Genomic DNA, 20,000 nt, shown 5'->3' on the forward strand with positions numbered 1-20,000 from the left:
CCACTGGTTCTAATTCCCCCAAGATCTTATGTGACTGCTGCTTTCTTCTCATTCCAAAACCTGTCTGAAAAGCCCTTTCTCCTTCCTCGAGTCCCCTCGCTCTCCTGGGACCCGGAAGTCCATCGTTACCCTTCACCCAGCAATTGGCTTCCTCCTTCTTTATTGACAAATCAAGAACCAATCAGGGAAACAGCACCTCACCCTACAAGTTTCTATTTGGAGTGTGTTGAGTTTGGTCTTTTATTATCTATTGTAATGCTAAGTGCAAGCCCCTAAGACCTGGTTGCCCCAGAGATGAGAGCATCTGCATGTACACCTTGGCCCCAGATTCTTTCCGATCCGTAAAGATGCCAACAGCTGGGTAGAAGAGACATGGTGGGGTTTAGGTTTCCCGGGCTTGGAGACTGGCGAGGGACCACGAGGAAGAAGGTGGTTCAGGAAGAGACGGAGTAGCCACCATAGGATAGGTAAGCCATTAAAACAAACAAACAAACAAACAAACAAACAAACAAATCCCTGAGGGCTGGCCAATTCGAGTTCAGAAAAAGCCCAGATGAAAGATAGTAAATATTAAGAATTCGGGGTTATCTATAGGAAAGTAGATTCTAATAGCATAGAGGCTAGGTATCTTCCTAGTTCTTGTGCTGTTTAAGGCTTATTGTAAATATAAAGGTTGAGTGTGATTTTTTTTTAATCTGGGATCTAAACGATTTAAGATGGGGTAGAAATCCTGAGTCCGGATTAAATAATTTCTACAACAGGAATGGTCAAACAATTCTGGAAATGTACAGCAGTGATAGATGTACAGACTATAAATGCACTTTGTCTTAGTCACTGTCTATTGCTGTGAAGAAACACCATGACCAAGGCAACTCTTATGGAAAGAAGCGTTTAATTAGAGGCTTACTCACAGTTTCAGAGGGTTAGTCATTATCATCATGGCAGGAAGCATGGCAACACACAGGCAGGCATGGTGTTGAGAGGTGCCCAGAGCTTTACACCCTGATTCACAGGCAGCTGGCCGAGAGCACAAGACTGGCTCACACTAGCTTTTAAATCTTGAAGCCTAGTCCCAGTAACAATCTCCTTCAACAAGGCCACACCCACTGCAACAAGGCCATACCTCCTATGTCTAGTTGCTGTTCTATTGCTGTAAAGGGACACCACAACCAAGGCAGCTCATAGAAAAAAATCATTTAATCAGGGTCTTGCTTACAGTTTCAGAAGGCTAGTTCATGATCATGGCTGGGAGTATAGTGTCAGGCAGGCAGGCAAGCATTGGTATTGGAACAGTAAGCTGAGACTTTACCTCCTGATCCTCAGGCAGGAGGGAGACAGTGTGTGAGACAGCCTGGGCTGGGCTTTTGAAATCTCAAAGTCCACCCCAGTGACACATCTCCTCCAACAAAACTATACCTTCTAATCCTTCCTACATAATTTACCAACTAGGGACCAAGCATTCAAATGTATGAGCCTGTGGGGGCCATTCTCATTCAAACCACCACATTCATACACACACACACATAAGTAATTGGGAAGGAACATAGAAAGCTGTTGAGCCTATGCATCTCTCTGTGGTTTCTGATTATGGATGCAAAGTGACCTGCTGCCTTGAACTGCCATCATTCTTTCCCTGATAGGATGGACTGCTCCCTTTAGAACTGTGAGCCATAGTAAACCCTTCCTTCTGTACGTTGTTTTTATTAAGTGTTTTAATTTAACAAAACAAGTAACCAATACACCTTGCCAAAGTAATACTATTTTGTAGCAGTCTGTTACTTAGCTGTTCTGTATACTGGCACCAAGTGTCAGATTCTAGCTCAACAAAGCCTCCCTTCCCACAGTCTGGAAGTATTTACTAAAACCTTCAAAGTTTCTAATGAGGATAAGGACCAAGTGCTCCCTTAGATACATATTTCTCTAGAGCAGATTTGCTTCTGTCCTGTAGGAGGCACTTAAAACTCTATAAAACAGAAGTTGGAGAAGTGGTTCAGGTGAGTGTAGCTGCCTGTAGGCTATCAAATGTTCCATCAATGACCTTTGATAAGTGCATTTACTTATCAAACTGGACTTGTACCTGTCAGTCATTAGTAGGCTGGCACTGTCCAGTACATAATTAGGCATCTCTTTTACACCTTTCCAGAAACCCCACACAATTAATCATTCACACTGATTAAGTGAGACCTATCTCAGGTATGCTATGTTGGTCCAGTGTTTAAAATTATCCCATGTGGATTAAAGCCCAAGTGGAGGCATGCCTACGTGTTTAAGAACCCTGGCTGCTCTTGTAGAACAACTGGGCTTGATTCCCCGAACTAACGGCAGCACACAACGATCTACAAATCCAGTCCCAGGGGATCCAGTGCCCTCTTCTGGCTTCTGGGAGCACCAGGCCCAAGTAGTAAAGAGACATACATACAAATAAAGCATTGATACTCATAACAGCAAAAACCCAAAGCAAAATCAATGTAAGCTATAAAAAAATCACATAATCAAATTAATAGATATAAGAAAAAAGATGGCTCCAAGTACAGGCTGACAAAGTCCTATACTGATTCATAATAAAACGTCTTGGCAACCAGGAATAGAAGGAAATTGGCCGGGCAGTGGTGGCGCACGCCTTTAATCTCAGCACTTGAGAGGCAAAGGCAGGTGGATTTCTGTGTTCAAGGCCAGCCTGGTCTACAGAGTAAGTTCCAGGACAGCCAGGGCTACACAGAGAAACCCTATCTTAAAAAACAACAACAACAAAAAACAAACAAAAAACCCAAAAAAAAAAAAAAAAAAAAAAAAAAAAAAGGAAAAAAGAAGGAAATCTCTTCATCGTGGGTTTTAAAATTACAACAACTCCACAGCTTGCATCAATTACAATTAATGGTGAGAAACCTGAAGATTTGGAACAACTACTTTCCTCATTGTGCTAAGTCTTTGATAAGACAATAAGACAAAAAGGAACAAAATTGGCTCAAAATACAGTCATGTATAGAGCCTAGAGTAAACGCTCAAACAATGAATTTGCAAATTAAATGATTATTTTATTTCTAAAATTGAACTGAGAACCAACATTCGCTCTAATTTTCATCTCCTAATCCCTGTGCAGTGCTATCTCAGCTGTTAAATGACTCCTCAGTACTGGAAAGACAAGGTTGAACAGGTTTGGAATGATTTGAGAAAGTATTGTTTACCTGATTGAAGCTGTTCGAGTTTATCTTTTTTATGTGATGTCAGGTCTCCTATAAAGCAGACACCACCCTTAGCAAGCAAAGCACTGCCAGCCTGAATGCTCAATGCTCCAGTCCCATATTTATTTCTGGACACAGTTGGAAAAACTTCAGTACAGACAGGATGACGTATACCACGGGAGACAAGATTCATGCTAAAATTCAAAAGTCTAGGGAAAAATAAATTATTCACCAATATTTAATAATTTAATAATTGATTTTCAGAAGTCATTACAGTTAACATGTTTAAATTTAATTTGGCCAATTTCTATCAAGCACCACATATATGAAACCTGGTATTTGAACAACTTACAGCATAGACAAAGTTAGAGAAATAATTTACAATAGAATAATTCTAAAATAATTTCTTGAGAATACCACAAAGGGAATTATTATTTTCTTTTAGAAAGGAATCGGAGAAAGCCAGAGGAAGGCAACATTTAAACTGGATCATTGTCTTTTTTTTGTTGCTGTTTTGTTTGTTTGTTTTTTGAGACCGGGTCTGTTGGTGTAGCCTTGGTTGTCCTGGAACTCGCTCTGTAGACCTGGCTGCCGTTGTGTTTGGCCTGCCTCTGCCTCCTGAGTGCTGGGACTAAAGGTGTGCGCCACCGCCACCTAGTGGATCATTGTCTTTTTTAATTACTTTCTTATATATAGTCCAGATTTGTTTATTAGGTTTGTCAATGTCCTATCTTGACTTTTCCTGCTGTTTCTGTATCATGACAACTCTTGCTACATCTTCCTTTTTGCTTTTAATATTGTTAACTGCTTCAATTTCTTTAATTCTGAAATTCAAATTATAAGGGACTATTACTTTAGTGCTGTGGTAAATCTGACATGTCCTCCAGGCACTCGTGCTTTAGGGCATGGTTAGATTATGGGCTTGGGCAAAGGGTGTGGATCCTGGTGGTTTCTACCTGATCAATGGAGGGACTCACAATGTAGTAGGAGATTTAAAGTTAGGATCTCTTAAGTAAGTGGGTCACCATGGGCATTCCCTGGACAAATAGACTGTGTCCTCTGTCTCTTTCCATCTCTTCCTCTGGTTCCTGAAAGATGAGCTGTTTTTCTCTGCCATGGCATTCTGCTTAGTATCGTCTGATAGCAATGGAACATGTAAATGACAGGCTACAATTGTGAGCAGAAATAAAGCTTTTGTCCTTTGGATTGTTTCTCCTGAATACTTAGGCAGGAATGAAAATTCTTTCTAATGTAGCTATCTTTAAAATCCTTACCACAGAAATTATAACTTTCTGATGCAACCATCTATGATGATCAGATACAGATGTGGAATCTAAAAGGGACCCAAGTAGTGTCCTTTAGATGTAGATAGGAAAATGCCAGAAAGTGTATGCATCATCACAGGACTTAAACATTAGCCCAGGAGTATACACTTCAAAAGGAACATTTCTAGCCTGAAATGAGCAGTGGTTCTTAGCTATAGATCATATTAAAATCATGAAGGGAATTTTTGTTCTGTTTCAAAACAAATTCTAAGGACCATCTCTACTCCTCAACTACTTAAAATAGAATTTTTGGAGGTGGTATACAACTTTTTAAAAAGTATCTAATTTTTGAGACAAGGTCTTACTAGGTTGCCTTGCCTGATTTTAAGACTGAATAATCATAACTGTGGACTATTGGCCCAAGTATAGACAAAAAATTCACAACAGAAAATAATGTTCAAATAGATTTACAGTCTAGTTTAATTTTAAACTTGGTATGAGGAAATGAGGAAATGAGATCGTTTAACAGATGCTGTGGAAACTGCAGAGGAGAAACGTCAACTTTCACTACATGACAACACATAAAAACACTAACTTGAGGGCCAGGTAGATGGCTAACCCCTCAGTGAGTAAAGACACTTGCCTAACAACTTGGGTTCAATCCCTAGAGCACATAAAGGTACAAAGATAATCAACACCATCAAGTTGCCCTTTGACCTCCATGTGTGCTCTGTGGCATGTGCACTTCCCCACAACATGGACACATGGGAAAAAGTGTTAAATTGAATACAGAGAAAGGACTTAAAAATACAGTTCTAGAAAGAAAACAAAGAATTTTCACAACTTTCAGGTAGGCAAAAATTTCTTAACTGGAACCCAGAAAACATGAAACATAAGAGAAAAATAACAAATTGGAAACAGAAATCCTGTAAATTAAAGTGTGTGCCTATCACAGACACATTTCAGGAAACTCATAAAAGCTTTCAGATCAGAGGGAAGTGACAGATCTGTATGACAAAAACTTCAAGTCTCTGAAGAAAGAAGTCAAAGACCTCAGAAGATGGAAAGATCGTCCATGCTCATGGATCGGCAGGATTAACATAGTGAAAATGGCCATCTTACCAAAAGCAATCTATATATTCAATGCAATCCCCATCAAAATTCCAAATCAATTCATCACAGAGATAGAAAGAGCAATTCTCAAATTCATTTGGAATAAGGAAAAAAAATCCAGGATAGCGAAAACTATTCTCAACAATAAGAGAACTTCTGGGGGAATCACCATCACTGACCTCAAGCTGCACTACAGAGCAATAGTGATAAAAACTGCATGGTATTGGTACAGAGACAGGCAGGAAGGTCACTGGAATAGAACTGAAGACCCAGAATTAAACCCATACACTTATGGTCACTTGATCTTTGACAAAGAAGCCAAAATCATCCAGTGGAAAAAAGACAGCATATTTAACAAATAGTGTTGGTTCAACTGCCAATCAGCATGTAGAAGAATGCAAGAAGAAGATCCATTCTTATCTCCTTGTACAAAGCTCAAGTCCAAGTGGATCAAAGACGTCCACATAAAATCAGATATGCTGAATCTAATAGAAGAGAAAGAGGGAAAGAGTCTCACATTGGCACAGGGGAAACTTTCCTGAACAGAACACCAATGGCTCAGGCTCTAAGATCAACTATAGACAAATGAGATCTCATAAAATTGAAAAGCTTCTGTGAAACTTCTGTGAACCAAATAACCCTTTTAAAAAATGGGGTATAGAGCTTGAAAGATAGAAAAATCATAAGTTGATCCCCTGAACCCTACTCTTAAAAGCAAAGACATAAAAACCTGTAAGTCAAACACTGTGTTGCCTCAGTCCCAGGAAATTAGCTGACCATTTGAACAGATGGCCCTAACTAAACAAACCTTAAGATTCATGGTGTCAGGATGCTATGGGCCCTAGATTAGCCTGGCCGCGCTTTGAACTAACAGCCCTGAGACAGTTGGTGCCAGGATGCTAAAAGTTTGAGATAAGCCTGACCCCCTTGAACTGGAGCTCATGATATATAGTGTGAAACTACTTCGAAATAGCCAATTATAAAGTGACACACCATGCATCTTAGGAATTTGAGATCAAATGTATCGATGACCTAGTGACCTGTTCCCCCTCCTTCCCCCTTCCCTAACTCCACTCTCAGCCTTCCCCCTTCCCTAACTCCACCCCCACCTGGTTTGTAGATTCACCCTTAAAAGCTGTAAACTTCGTTTGTTTGGGGCTGCGGAATCCCTCGGGCCCCTGCACGGGCTGGAAGGGAGGACAGCCCTGGCTAGCCAGTAAACCTCTTGCGTTTGCATCAAGATGTGTTTCTCGTGAGTGATTTGGGGTGCGTCTGCAGTTCTCCACGGATCGTGAGTTCTTTTTCTAGTGGGCCTTACAGAGCTAAACAAAGAATTCTCCACTGGGGAAACCCAAATGGCTGAGAAGCACCTAAAGAAGTGTTCAGCATCCTTAGTCATCAGGGAAATGCAAATTGAAACAACCCTGAGATTCCACCTCACACCAGTCAGAATGGCTAAGATCAAAAACTCAGGTGATAGCAGATGCTGGCGAGGATGTGGAGAAAGAGGAACACTCCTCCATTGTTGGTGGGATTGCAAGCTGGTACAACCACTCTGGAAATCAGTCTGGCGGTTCCTCAGAAAATTGGACATAAAACTACCTGAAGATCCAGCTATACCACTCCAGGGCACATACCCAAAAGATACTCTGACATATAACAAGGACACATGCTCCACTATGTTCATAGCAACCTTATTTATAATAGTGAGGAGCTGGAAAGAACCCAGATGTCCTTCAACAGAGGAATGGATACAGAAAATGTGGTACATTTACACAATGGAGTACTACTCAGCATTAAAAACAATGACTTTGGGAACACTGGTTCCTTCCGGTCTGGGCCAGAGCACTGAGCAGATCTTGGGTGGCAGCTCTGTCCCCAACCTCCAAGAACCCAGAGGAAGCAGGGATCCCAGGCGCTCTAACTTGGACAGTGTCTTAGAAACTAGTTCTCAGATCTGAGGCCTGGATCAGACCTCTGCCAGGTCTGCTGTTGTGTGGACCCCGGATTCCACCTGAGACATACTGGAAGGTCCACTCAACCCAGAGCCACAGAGGAACAACTGAACTCAGAGCGTCAGACAACATATTCTGAGATATTCTAGAGGAGACACTACACCCAGAACAGCAGACACCTAGCTACACCTACCTTGGAGGCACCATATCCTGAGGCATCCTAGAGGTACCACTGTAATCAGTGCAGCTGGAAAAGATCACAGAGACATCTGGACCCCTAGGAGATCAGACACAAGCTAGATAACTGGAAAGACAGGCTTCAGTCAGAGACAGCAAGTACAGGCAGCACTAGAGTTAACCAGATGGCAAAAGGCAAGCGCAAGAACGTAAGCAACAGAAACCAAAGTTACATGGCATCATCAGAACCCAGCTCCCCCATCAGAGCAAGCCCTGAACACTCCATCACACCAGAAAAGCAGGAATCAGAATTAAAATCACTTCTCATGACGATGATAGAGGGCTTTAAGAAAGACATAAATAACACTCTCAAAGAATTTAAGGAGAGCACTGGTAGACAGATAGAAACCCTTAAAGAGGAAACACAAAAATCCCTTAAGGAATTGCAAGAAAATGCAACCAAACGGGAAAAGGAATTAAACAGAACCATGCAGGATCTAAAAATGGAAATAGAAACAATAAAGAAATCACAAAGGGACAATACCCTGGAGATAGAAAACCTAAAAAAAAGATAAGGAGTCATAGACACAAGTATCACCAACAGAATATAAGAGATGGAAGAGAGAATCTCATGTGCAGAAGACACCATGGAAAACATTAACACAACTGTCAAAGAAAATGCAAAATACAAAAAGCTACTAACCCAAAATATACAAGAAATCCAAGATACAATGAGAAGGCCAAACCTAAGGATAATAGGTATAGATGAGGGGGAAGACACCCAACTTAAAAGACCAGTAAATATCCTCAACAAAATTATAGAGGAAAACTTCACTAACCTAAAGAAAGAGATGTCCATAAATATACAAGAAGCCTACAGAACTCCAAATAGGTTAGACCAGAAAAGAAATACTTCCCGCCATATAATAGTCAAAACATCAAGTGTACAAAACAAAGAAAAAATACTAAAAGCAGTAAGGGAAAAAGGCAAAGTAACATATAAAGGCAGACCTATAAGAATTACACCAGACTTCTCACCAGAGACCAAAAAAGCCAGAAGATCCTGGACCGATATCATACAGACCCTAAGAGAACACAAATGCCAGCCCAGACTACTATACCCAGCAAAACTGTCAATCATTATTGATGGAGAACCCAAAATATTCCATGACAAATCCAAATTTACACAGTATCTCAACACAAATCCAGCACTTCAAAGAATAATTGGTGGAAAACTCCAACACAAGGAGGGAAACTACAACCTAGAAAAAGCAAGAAAGTAATCTTCCAAAAACCCCAAAAGAAGATAGTTACACCAACATATCCCCACGGATGTTAGCCCAAAAGCTTGGATTAGCGAAGACTCAACCCACAGACCACATGAAGCTGATGAAGAAGGAAGACCAAGAGGGGATGCCTCAGTTCTACTTAGAACGAGAAACAAAAATGCTCAAGGGAGCAAATAGGGAAACAAAACATGGAACAGAAACTGAAGGAGGGGCTATCAGGAGACCATTCCACCTGGGTATTCATCCCATGTACAGCCACCTAAGCTAAACACTGTTGTGAATGGCTGGAAGTGCATAATGTGAGGAACATGATATAGCTGTCTCCTTAGAGGTCAGCCAAAGACTAAAACACTCAGAGGACAATGTTCACAATTAACCACTGATATGATCAGGGGTTTCCCAATGGAGAACTTAGTGAGAGGACTGAAGGAGCAGAAAGGGTTAGTGACCCCAGGTGGAAAGCAACAATACCAAACAACCAGAGCCCTCCAGGGTCTAAACCACCAGCCTGGAAACACATAGGGAGGGACCCAAGACTCCAGAGGTATATGTAGGGGAGGATGGCCTTGTCAGACATAGGTGGGAGAGGAGTTTCTTGGTCCCATAAAAAAAAAAATGAACACACAGTGGGGTGAGGAATGTGAGAGCAGGGAGGGGATAGTGAGGGCGGGGAGGGGATAGTGAGGGGGGAGGTAGAAGCATGAGGAGGGGGATGGGATAGGTTTCTGAGTGGTGGGAGGAAGTAGAGTGTGGGGATAAAATCTGAAACATAAATACTACAACCAATTTTAACAATCGAAAAAAAAAGTCTTCAGAACCAACATCTTTAAAAAAAAAAAAGTCAGCCCCCTGGGGGTGGGAAATTTTTTTTTCTTGATACTAAAACTTGTTCTGAGAATTGTATATTGCAGAATACACAGCCTTGGTGTATCTACTCATCAAGCATACTGAGCAGACCTGCCCAAACCTCCTATGTCCTGGAATTCCATCTGGATTCAGTGAAGACACAGGGTCAGAGGCTTATCAACTTACTCTTCCCCCAAACCCTCTTCTAAAATCTCAACGCCCTTAATCAGCTTGAAGAAGTTAAAGAAGAGTCAGCGCCCTATTCCCTGAGCTTGGGGACTAATGTGGTTAATAATGGTCTGTCTTTCTAGGGGAAAATAGTAGCTTTGTTGGAACAGGGGGGATTAGCTAGGACTTATTGCATAGCCATAACCTATTGGTAGAAATCTGTATAATTATTATCAAGATGAAGTTATAATTTCTTTAATGGTACAAAATTTACTTTGATTTCAAATTTAAGGTTTTCATTGGTATGAGCCTCTTATTAATATAAAAATGAGATGAATATTGATACTCTAAAAAAAAAAACCAATGACTTCATAAAATTTACAGGCAAATGGATAGAACTAGGAACTATCATCCTGAGTGAGGTAACCCAGTTACAAAAGAACACACATGGTGTGCATTCACTGATAAGTGGATATTAGGAAAAAAGCTCGGAATACCCAAGATACAACTCACAGACCACATAAGAGTATATCTGTGTGTGCTGGGTATTGTCTTTTCACACGGACAACTGCCACCTCAGTTGAGGAATTGCCTCCGTCAGATTGGTCTATGGGCATGTTTGGCAGACATTCTCTTGATTAATGATTGATGTAGGAGGTCCCATCCACTGTGGCCTGTGTCACACTGTGGGTCCTGGGTTGTATAAGGAAGGCAGCTGAGCAAGACACAGACAGCAAGTCAGAAGTCAGCGGTCTTTTTTGGTTCTGTTGTCATTTCCTGCCTTGAGCTCCGCCCTTATCTGCCTCAGTGGCTGAGTGTAACATGTAAGCTGAAATAAATAAACCCTTTCCCCTGTGAAGTGCTTTTGCGTTATGGTGTTTATCACAGCAATGTAAAGCAAACTAGAAAAATCTTATTTTTTAATTTTTGAAAATTCAAACTTACTATTTTTTTTTTAATAATAATGATATTTGTCTTCAAATATGGCTCAGAGGTGGTTGCTTTTCCAAAGGTTCTGAGTTCAATTCCCAGCAACCACATGATACTAATACCCATCTGTAATGGGATCCAATGCCCTTTCTGCTGTGCAGGCATACATGCAGGCAAAGCTTTCATACACATAAAATACATAAATACACCTTAAAATAATAGTAATAAGATCTAGTTATTTCACTATAAATTTTATCTAACACCAAAAGTTCCAAACTCTAAGCCAGGTGGTGGTGGTACACACCTTAAATCTGAGTGTTCAGGAGGCAGAAGTTGGCAGATCTCTGAGTCTGAGGCCAGCCTATTCTACAGAGTGAGTCCAGGACAGCTCTATAAAGATGTTTTCAGCTTTATTAATACTAATGTATTTAAATACTTTAGTACTCAGAGACATTCTGAGTAATCATAGAAATATCAGGAGGAAGAATTTATACAATTTTGTGAGCAATATATAATTTGAAAACTTCATGGCAAACACTTCACCTGTCTACAAGCAGAGTGTCACTGGTTATAACTAAAATATCCAAGCAGTCTTCTGGTTCCTTGTTGCAGTCTCTCGTCTGTACTAGACTCATCAACAAGCAGAGTTTGAGCAAATTGTAAGTCCCAGGAGGAACAATGGGTGATGCGAAGATATTGGCCAGTATTGCTGTGAATTTCCAGAACGAGCTGGAAGTCAGGGAGAGGAGACGCCTGAAGTTGTCACTAATTCCTGAAGGCACTGAAAGAAAATTTAAAAAGGACAAATATTTGATTCCATTTGTTCAAAATAATTTCAAACTATAGTTCTTGTAATGTGCCATACTCAAATTTTATGATATTATGATTGGTGGCCATGCTGAGCCATCATTTCTTATCCCGGTCACTTCACGCACCCACATGAATGAGTTGTGAGCTGAAAGCCAATCATTTGTTCTCCTCTGAAGTCATGTGTGAGGCAGCAGGGATGAGCCTTTGCTCCTGTCAGGAAGTACCCGGAGTGCTGTGGTTTGAAGGATTTGTATTTTCCTACTCTGAAAGCACGGTACTAAGCCTGCCACAGTGCAATAGTGTAAATGCTCTCCCATCCTGATTCTGTCAGCTCCTAGGGAGGTAACTGCTAGAGGAGAGGCTGTGCGTGGTGGCTCTGCTGTCCTCTGGACGGCTCTCACAGCACAGATCGTTAGGAAGGCCAAGCACATCTAACACTCGAATCCTAGAGTTCAACATAAGAGAGCAGACTTTCCACCTACATATAAGCTGTGTTCTGCTAACAAACCAGTAAGTTCATGAAGCACTTCACAGTACATGAAAATGGTCACCAAACTGTTGATTTATGTTGCTTGCTTTTTTCAACAGTTCCCTTCTTTTAAGAAGTCTCTTGAAGATAAGGTGAAGTATCTAGAATTCACTTGAACTTAATTTCAAGTTGGGCTGGTTGGTGGTGGACAGATGAAGGGGCAGGTTATTCTTTGTGAATTGGGGGAGAGCCTGGTCTACAGAGCAAGTTCTAGGACAGCCAGGGCTACACAGAGAAATCCTGTCTCATAAGACCATTAAAAAAAAAAAAAAGACAAATTCAAGTTTGGCTGCTACTAATGCAGATTCTAAACTTCCCACTCTATTAAACTATAACCAGCCTTTCTATTTAGCTATCAAAGCAAGTGAAAGGCACAGGGCTGCTCTCCATTTTGTAGTTATGTGCTAAATTATGATGGGGCTGTCCAGGGGCACTGCTGGTAAGTAAGTAAGGTGGTATCTTCATCCCCTTGCCTTTCTTCACCTGATATCTTCTCAGGACTCAGGAAGGAAAAGGTATCTCCTCCTCAGACCACAGCAGCTACTATGAATTGCCTTAGCCAGAAAACAAATCTATTAACTCTTGGTACCCTGAAAGATTTCCAGCTTCTTACTATGTGTACCCCAGGTTTACTTTCTGCTTCTGTCACCAAGCCCTAGGCTTGTTAAGTATGAACCACCATGCTCAGAAAAATGTCAGAAACATTTCTCTCATTGTTAACTTACAGAAAGTCAATATAAGATTTAGTTCCAGAAAGAGGTCCTCAATTACACCAAGACTGTAAATACCGTTTCCTTCCTCACTAACACTTAGTAGCAGGGATTGCGTCATTGGCCAGTTTTGGGATTTTTTTATTTGGAGGCAGAGCCTGGCTAAAATAACCCAGGCTGAGCAACAACTCATTACGTAGCTCAAGGTGGTTTCAAGCTTGTGCTCCTCCTGCCTCAGCCTCCCAAGCGCTAGGATTACACGTGTGCATGGCCACACCGGGCTTAGTGCATCTGACTGGCCACGACCATACGAGTTAAGAGGAGACAGCCTGTGTTCTGCTTTACTATGTCTCTACTGCTTAGGAGAGAGCCTAGCACAAAGGTAAGAACATTGCTTGCTAAACGGATGGACTTACACATGTTAAAATACATGATTTTCCTTACCTTTTGCTGTGTAAGGAGTGATACTATTTGCTTCGACACAGAGAGCAGTTTGTGAAGTTTTGATACAGACTGGAATTCCAATAATTTTATATTCATTTCCTATTTTCATCTTATCCACTAGTTCATCTATGTTTATTAAACAAAAAAGAAAATAGCATTCACTAAATGAAAACTGCATATCATCATCTGGCTCAAAGATTTGGAACAAGTGACAGCCCAGTAGTCGAGTTGGTCATGAAGCATTTACCTTTGTTTAATACAGTAACCACATGCAGTGGCACCAATAATGGAAACTGAGGCCACTGTATTACTGGCATATGTTGATATTGATAGGCAATATGAACTAGCTTCAAGAGGCATGTGGAATAGCAACTAGGATAATTGAATATTCGCCTATAACGCAGTCAAGAGGAAAAATACTGTTCTATATAAGATAAAACATACTTTAATTAAATGTTAAAGAATGCTAATGAGCATTATCATGTAAGTAACATTATTTGTTTTAAAAAATTAAATAAATTTAAAAGCTATCACTCACGTTCTACAGCATTTCTAAGGTCTCGCCTGGGTACTCTCTTGCACACTGCAAACTGTGGATATTCGCCCCTGTACCCTATTCATGGAAAACCAAGAGAGCAAGCAATCTCTGCAGGGCCAGGTCATGTAAGTGGCGAACTGAATGCACATCTAGTCCAGTCTCCAAGCCACCCTTTTGTGTGTGTGTGTGTGTGTGTGTGTGTGTGTGTGTGTGTGTTCATGGTCAGAGCACAACTCTCAGAAATCAGTTCTCTTCTCTCATCATGTGGGTTACAGTGATCAACTCTGGCTGTCAGGCTTGGCAGCAAGCATTTTTACCTGACAGCACATCTTACCAGCCTTCCAGGTTTATTTTTAAGCACAATTAAAGGCTTAGAAAGAGGCTCAGTCAGCGAAGTGCCTGCCATGCTCTTTATTCAGTTCTGCCTAGTTACCTAGTGCCCACTTGAGAAGCTGGGTATGGCAGGTCACACCTGCACCCTCAGTGCTAAGTGGTGTGGGGGAGGGCAGGCCAGTCCCTGGTGCTCATGGGACAGCTAGCCTAGCCCAAAGGATAAGCACCACACCCTGTGAGCAACCTGTCTCAGAAACAGGGCTGAGAGAGATCTGTTAAGATACCCAGTATTGACCTCTGTACATGTCCAGAGGGAAACGTATATATACTACACACACACACACACACACACACACACACACACACACACACACACACGCAGAGAGAGAGAGAGAGAGAGAGAGAGAGAGAGAGAGAGAGAGAATAAAGTGATATCATTACTATAAAGTGGCCATGACTTAGCAATTCCAGATAAACATGACTTTCCATGCTTAAGCTGTCAGTGTACTTTACAGTATATCAGCATAAATTAGGTGGTTCCATATTTTATAGCAATTTGTTTCAAATTCAAACAGAACATTACATACCCCTTAGGAAAACACCAAGTGATTGAAACCTAAATGGTTGGTTTTTAGAGTCTCCTTGAAAAGCATGAAGCATTTTTGTGGTGATTATTTCAACTATCTGCTTGTCTTAAGGTAAAGAACAAAAAAAATTGTTAATAGAATCCATATTCAGTTTAAGTCTCCTATTGAAATACAAGCTTGAAAGTTATCATGAAATGTAAATGCATTTTTACCACCAAGTACTCTAAATTTTCTGTCTTCTTGAAGTGAAGATGAACAGAGATTGCATAAAAAGTCATTTCTTACTGTTGCAGATTCTGTAGCACCAGGCACATGGACTCTTATATACTGAAACCCTGAAAGAAAACAGTGCTGAGCTCAGTCTCTCTCAGATTTGGCTATTTTCAATCATTTACTATTATCAGTTAGTATATATTGCTTGCCTTGTTTGTCTGTCTGTCTGGTTGTTTGTTTCTTTGTTTGTTTAGACAAAGTATGACTGTGTAGCCCAGGCTAGCCTTGAACTTTCCATCCCCCTGCTTCAGCTTCCCAAGTGCTGGCAACATGGCTGTTCCCTCCCAGGCATTGTGCTAAAGTGTTGGTAACATGAACACTTAAATACACAATTTCTGTATGTGGAATCATTTACAGAGCGCTCAGAGAGGAAAGAGAAAGGATCCAGCTTAACCAGCCTTGAGAATCATTGGAAAAGAAAGGCTGACTAGGTTAAATCTTAAGCACAGAAGAAACTGCACAAGCAGACGGTTTTGTTCAGTCTCATTTGATATGTCCATTTTCAGGACAGTGAGTCTCACTTATTAAGCTGTGGAGTACAGGGAAGACTGTTCCAAGATTATGCACAGTAAACTTATAATGTCTAGTTTATCACACTTTGAGTAGCCACCAGTTGTAAATATGGTTTGAGATGAATCAGCTTGATTTTTTCATTTCTCATTTGAAGACTAACCTTTTGAAAAAGGACATATTTCATCTGAACACAGGAACCGTGCGCCTTGTGTGTACTTGGTTACAGTTGTCATTGCAATAACAATCCCCTGCATCATATAAAATCTCTGAGATGTATAATTAAGTGGAAATTCACAAAGATCAAGACTATAGCTTGGCAGGGGCGGTAAATGTGTTAACTTCAGCACAATATTGATCTGAGAAGAACACAAAAAGCACATTAGTAAAAGTTGCAATACAATTTGGCTTGCATTATTATATACTAAGAATACTATATAATTTGATATTGTTGCTATGAATCAAATATTAAGCCAGAGGAAAACATAAAATTTAAATACAAATTCTATAACATCTTAATTTTTAAAATGCCACAACAAACTCATTAGTTCTCCTTAGAAAATACACATTCTCTGGATCACACTAAAAAACAATGTGAATCCCAATAGCATTGGAGACTTTAGTGCCCAAAGTGTGATCTCACAATATTAATTTACATTAAAAGGAATCAGAGCTCTTTAGGGAAAGTAATGATTCCAAGTCTGGGACAGAACATATAGGAGATGGCATTGGGGCATCTAATTTTTAAGAAAATATATTTATTGTATACACACACAAACACACACACACACACATGTATGTCACAGCATGCGACACATGTGAAGGTCAGAAGACAAACTGTGAGAATCAGTTCTTTCCTGCCATGTGGGTGCAAGGGACTAAACAGAGCAGTCAGTCGTAGGAGCAGTGCCTTTCCTGCAGATGGAGTGAAGAGCTCATGGAATTCTCTTGTTGACAAAAGGAAAAGAAATATTGGGCATCATTACAGTTTGCTACCTGTTTTCAAGTCATTACCCTTCAAGGCCTTAAAAGGAAAATAATCAAATATTTATCCTGTATTTCCCAAACAAACTGTATTTTAGAGTAACCAAATATATAACAATAAACAACAATTTATTTTTATTTTCATTTATCAATGTTAGAGATTAAAATCAGAGTCTAGCCCATGCCAGGCAAATGCTCTCCTACCCAGCTATAGCCCCAAGTAAGACAATTTATTTTATAGAATAATTTCAGATAAATCAGAAAGGGGGCAAAATGAGAAAAATATAAAATTATAACTGCTAATGAAATGATAGACTGTAGGTAGTCTAAAACTATCAGGTGAAAGTTGATATGAAACTGTGTAATTAATGTAGGGGTCAGAACAATAGCATCTGAACTACTGGTCACCTGACATCACTGAAAATGGCTCTATTATATCCCTATGATATGGAATGTATACTATGTAACATTATATAATGTGTTGTTAAAATGAGCCTCCAGAGTCATCTTATTTTAGACATATAGGATACAGAAAAATAATACATGCTATCATAAGAAAGCAATTAAATGAATCCAGATGTACAATATCTTACAGGATAATTAACCAGTATTTTTTTTTAAGTCAGTGGTATAAAAAGGAAGGTGTGGGGGCTAGCACCAGACTGAAGAAGCCTCAAAGAGCAATACAGAAGAACTACTGCAGTGTCTGAGCCTTGTGTTGATGATGATTTATCTTTCTTGGGGGAGGAGGTTTCTTTCTTTCTTTCCTTCCTTCCTTCCTTTCTTTATTGTATTTATTGTATTTATTTATTTATTTTTTTAGATAGACTCTAGTGTAGCCCAGGCTGGCTTCAGATTCTCTGTGTGGCTGAAGACGACCTTAGATCTTCCTGTTTGTGTCTCCTAAGTGATGGAATTACAGGGCACGCACTGCCTCATTTAGGCCCTGGTCCTGGCTCAAGCAGAAAACAAATCCAAAAAGTTTAAAGAAAAAGCCTTGAAATAAAAACTGGAAAAATTAAAATATGGACTAGATATTAAATGATATCAAGAAAATACCACTGGTTTATTAATGATGATATTGTGATTATTCAAGAAGAACTGACAACAGTTTTTAGAAGTTGATCCTGAAGTGTGTATAGGGTGAGATAACAGAGCATCTGGTGTTTGCTTTAAAATATTTCAGATAAATACAGATGACGCATATACACTGTATCACTAAACCTGAGTGATTATATATATATATATATATATATATATATATATACATATGGAGGTCAATTGTATAATCTCTCTACTTTTGGCTACTTTTGAATTGATTATTTTAAAAGTGTTTATTTATTTATTTATTTATTTTTGTTTTTTTGAGACAGGGTTTCTCTGTGTAGTCCTGGCTGTCCTGGAACTCACTCTGTAGACCAGGCTGGCCTCGCACTCAGAAATCCACCTGCCTCTGCCTCCCAAGTGCTGGGATTAAAGGCGTGCGCCACCACCACCCGGCAAAAGTGTTTATTCTTAAGAGTGACAATATGGGTAAAAATGAAACATATTAAGGTATTTGTGTTAATGCTGGCTGTCAACTTGGATTCAGTAGCACCTTGGGATTAGTAGGGTACCCTGGTAAATGTGTTGTTGGGGGTGTTTTCAGAGATGTTAACCATGGGAAGCTCACCTACCCTGAACACTGGCAGTGATGGGAGGCAGACCTGCCCTGAGTGCACACGGCACTGAAGCATATCCTTCCTCCTTTAAATAGTTTGTCAGATACTTGGATACAGCATTGGAACTCTGACTGATGACCTGGCCCGAGCTCCGTCCCCGCAGCCCACATGGTGGAAGAGGAGAACCTAGAGGACACCATTGTCCTCTGACTGCAGACTCTGTTGGACTACCCCTCAAATAAAAATGATGTCAGTGTAAAAAGATAGAAAAAATCTGACATAGAAAATAGTAAATTAGACTTTGTAAAATGTGTTCCACTTATTCTACTCTTTATTAACTTATTCCTGTGAAAACAGTATTTTATGTTATTTTGAAAGTTTGTACCTCAGTTTTAAAAACTTAAAGTTAATTAAAACTTACTTGAGTTTCAGTCTGTAACTGTCCAATTAATGAGAGGGTCTTAACAGCAACAAAGCAGACCTGTGATTTCAAACAAGTAAACAGGTTACCAAGATTTCTGTGTGACATGAAAATCATTTCTTCTTTAACTTACTGATTGAAAAACTTGAGCAGCTTTTAAGGGATGGTGTAAAATGTGATTTCCAAGCTCAGCATCTAATTCAACAATGTCACAGGGGTTTATTAAAATATTGAACCGATAGACAGCATAACTTTGTTTTGAATCTGTGAAGATATAAATGTGAACATCACGATGATTATGTGCAGACTCTTGTTTGAGGGTTCCCGACTGACACACCGTTGCTGACCACCTTTGTGGACATACCATTGTAGTGCTTGCAGTCATCCATAAACTTTTGGAGGCCTCCACTTCTGTCAAGATAGACAAGGGCTGCCTCCTTCATTGGAAGATTCTCCATCTTCTCGTAGTTGGTATTCTCTAGTAGCAAGTTAACCACAGCTGGAAGTAAAGATCAACGTGATGAGACCCACATAAAGAATGAGGAAACCTAGAAACAAAAATAAAGCTTACTTTTGAAGGGCACTAAGAAAACTTACAAATTATTAAAACATAAAATTGAGAATGCACCTAGGTAAGCCTTCCAATTGAAAGAGAAATGAAACCTAGCCATTGACTGAACCCAGGACTGCACGCATGCAAGCATGTACAACTGACTCACACCTCCATCCCCATATAACACTTAAATCAACATTCAGTTCTGAGATCCTGCAAAAGACCACAGACTTAACAGGATGCTTAAATGTCTTTCTAGGGCAGGCAGTCCTAAAAATGTAAATTGAAACTAATAATTTTAAATGATGATAATCCCAATGTAAGCATAGGCTGAAGGATGAAAGTCATATAAATTGTTTCATCAATCCAGTATAAGATGGCAAGATGACTCACTGGGTAAAGAAGCCAAGTCTCATGGGTGAGTTTGACCCCTGGGACCCACTTGGTGGAATGAGAAACCAACTTCACTAAGTTGTCCTTTGATCTGCACATTTGAATTAATATGCATGCATGCACAGGCATGCACGCACGCGCACACACATACACACGTAAAATAAATAGTAACTGTGGTCCTATGAGCACTAACTTGAAAAGCCTGAGAAATGGTTCTTGACCCAACATTTGCTGGAGATACTGGCTGGCTTCTCTTGGCTTAGAATCTTTAGCTGACAGAGACAAAGGTATTAAAGCTGCTTTCCATTTTAAATCTCTGTCAGTGAGAA

At 40.0% G+C, this 20,000-nt stretch overlaps 1 protein-coding gene across 1 annotated transcript in view; it reads right to left on the reverse strand.

The window, feature by feature from the left end:
- Positions 1–20,000, reverse strand: part of Mcmdc2 (minichromosome maintenance domain containing 2) — a 31,968-nt gene that overhangs the window by 9,596 nt on the left and 2,372 nt on the right. The window contains exons 2-10 of the mRNA XM_076924395.1: positions 19,090–19,224; positions 18,859–18,989; positions 18,726–18,785; positions 15,823–16,018; positions 15,089–15,211; positions 14,877–14,981; positions 13,419–13,544; positions 11,469–11,706; positions 3,186–3,391 (exon numbers count right to left, since the gene is read on the reverse strand). Coding sequence (XP_076780510.1) covers positions 3,186–3,391; positions 11,469–11,706; positions 13,419–13,544; positions 14,877–14,981; positions 15,089–15,211; positions 15,823–16,018; positions 18,726–18,785; positions 18,859–18,989; positions 19,090–19,183 — 1,279 coding nt within the window. The 5' untranslated portion in view covers positions 19,184–19,224. The remainder of the gene's footprint in view (positions 1–3,185; positions 3,392–11,468; positions 11,707–13,418; positions 13,545–14,876; positions 14,982–15,088; positions 15,212–15,822; positions 16,019–18,725; positions 18,786–18,858; positions 18,990–19,089; positions 19,225–20,000) is intronic.

This window comes from Arvicanthis niloticus, chromosome 25 (assembly GCF_011762505.2).
Source record: "Arvicanthis niloticus isolate mArvNil1 chromosome 25, mArvNil1.pat.X, whole genome shotgun sequence".
NCBI lineage: Eukaryota > Metazoa > Chordata > Mammalia > Rodentia > Muridae > Arvicanthis > Arvicanthis niloticus.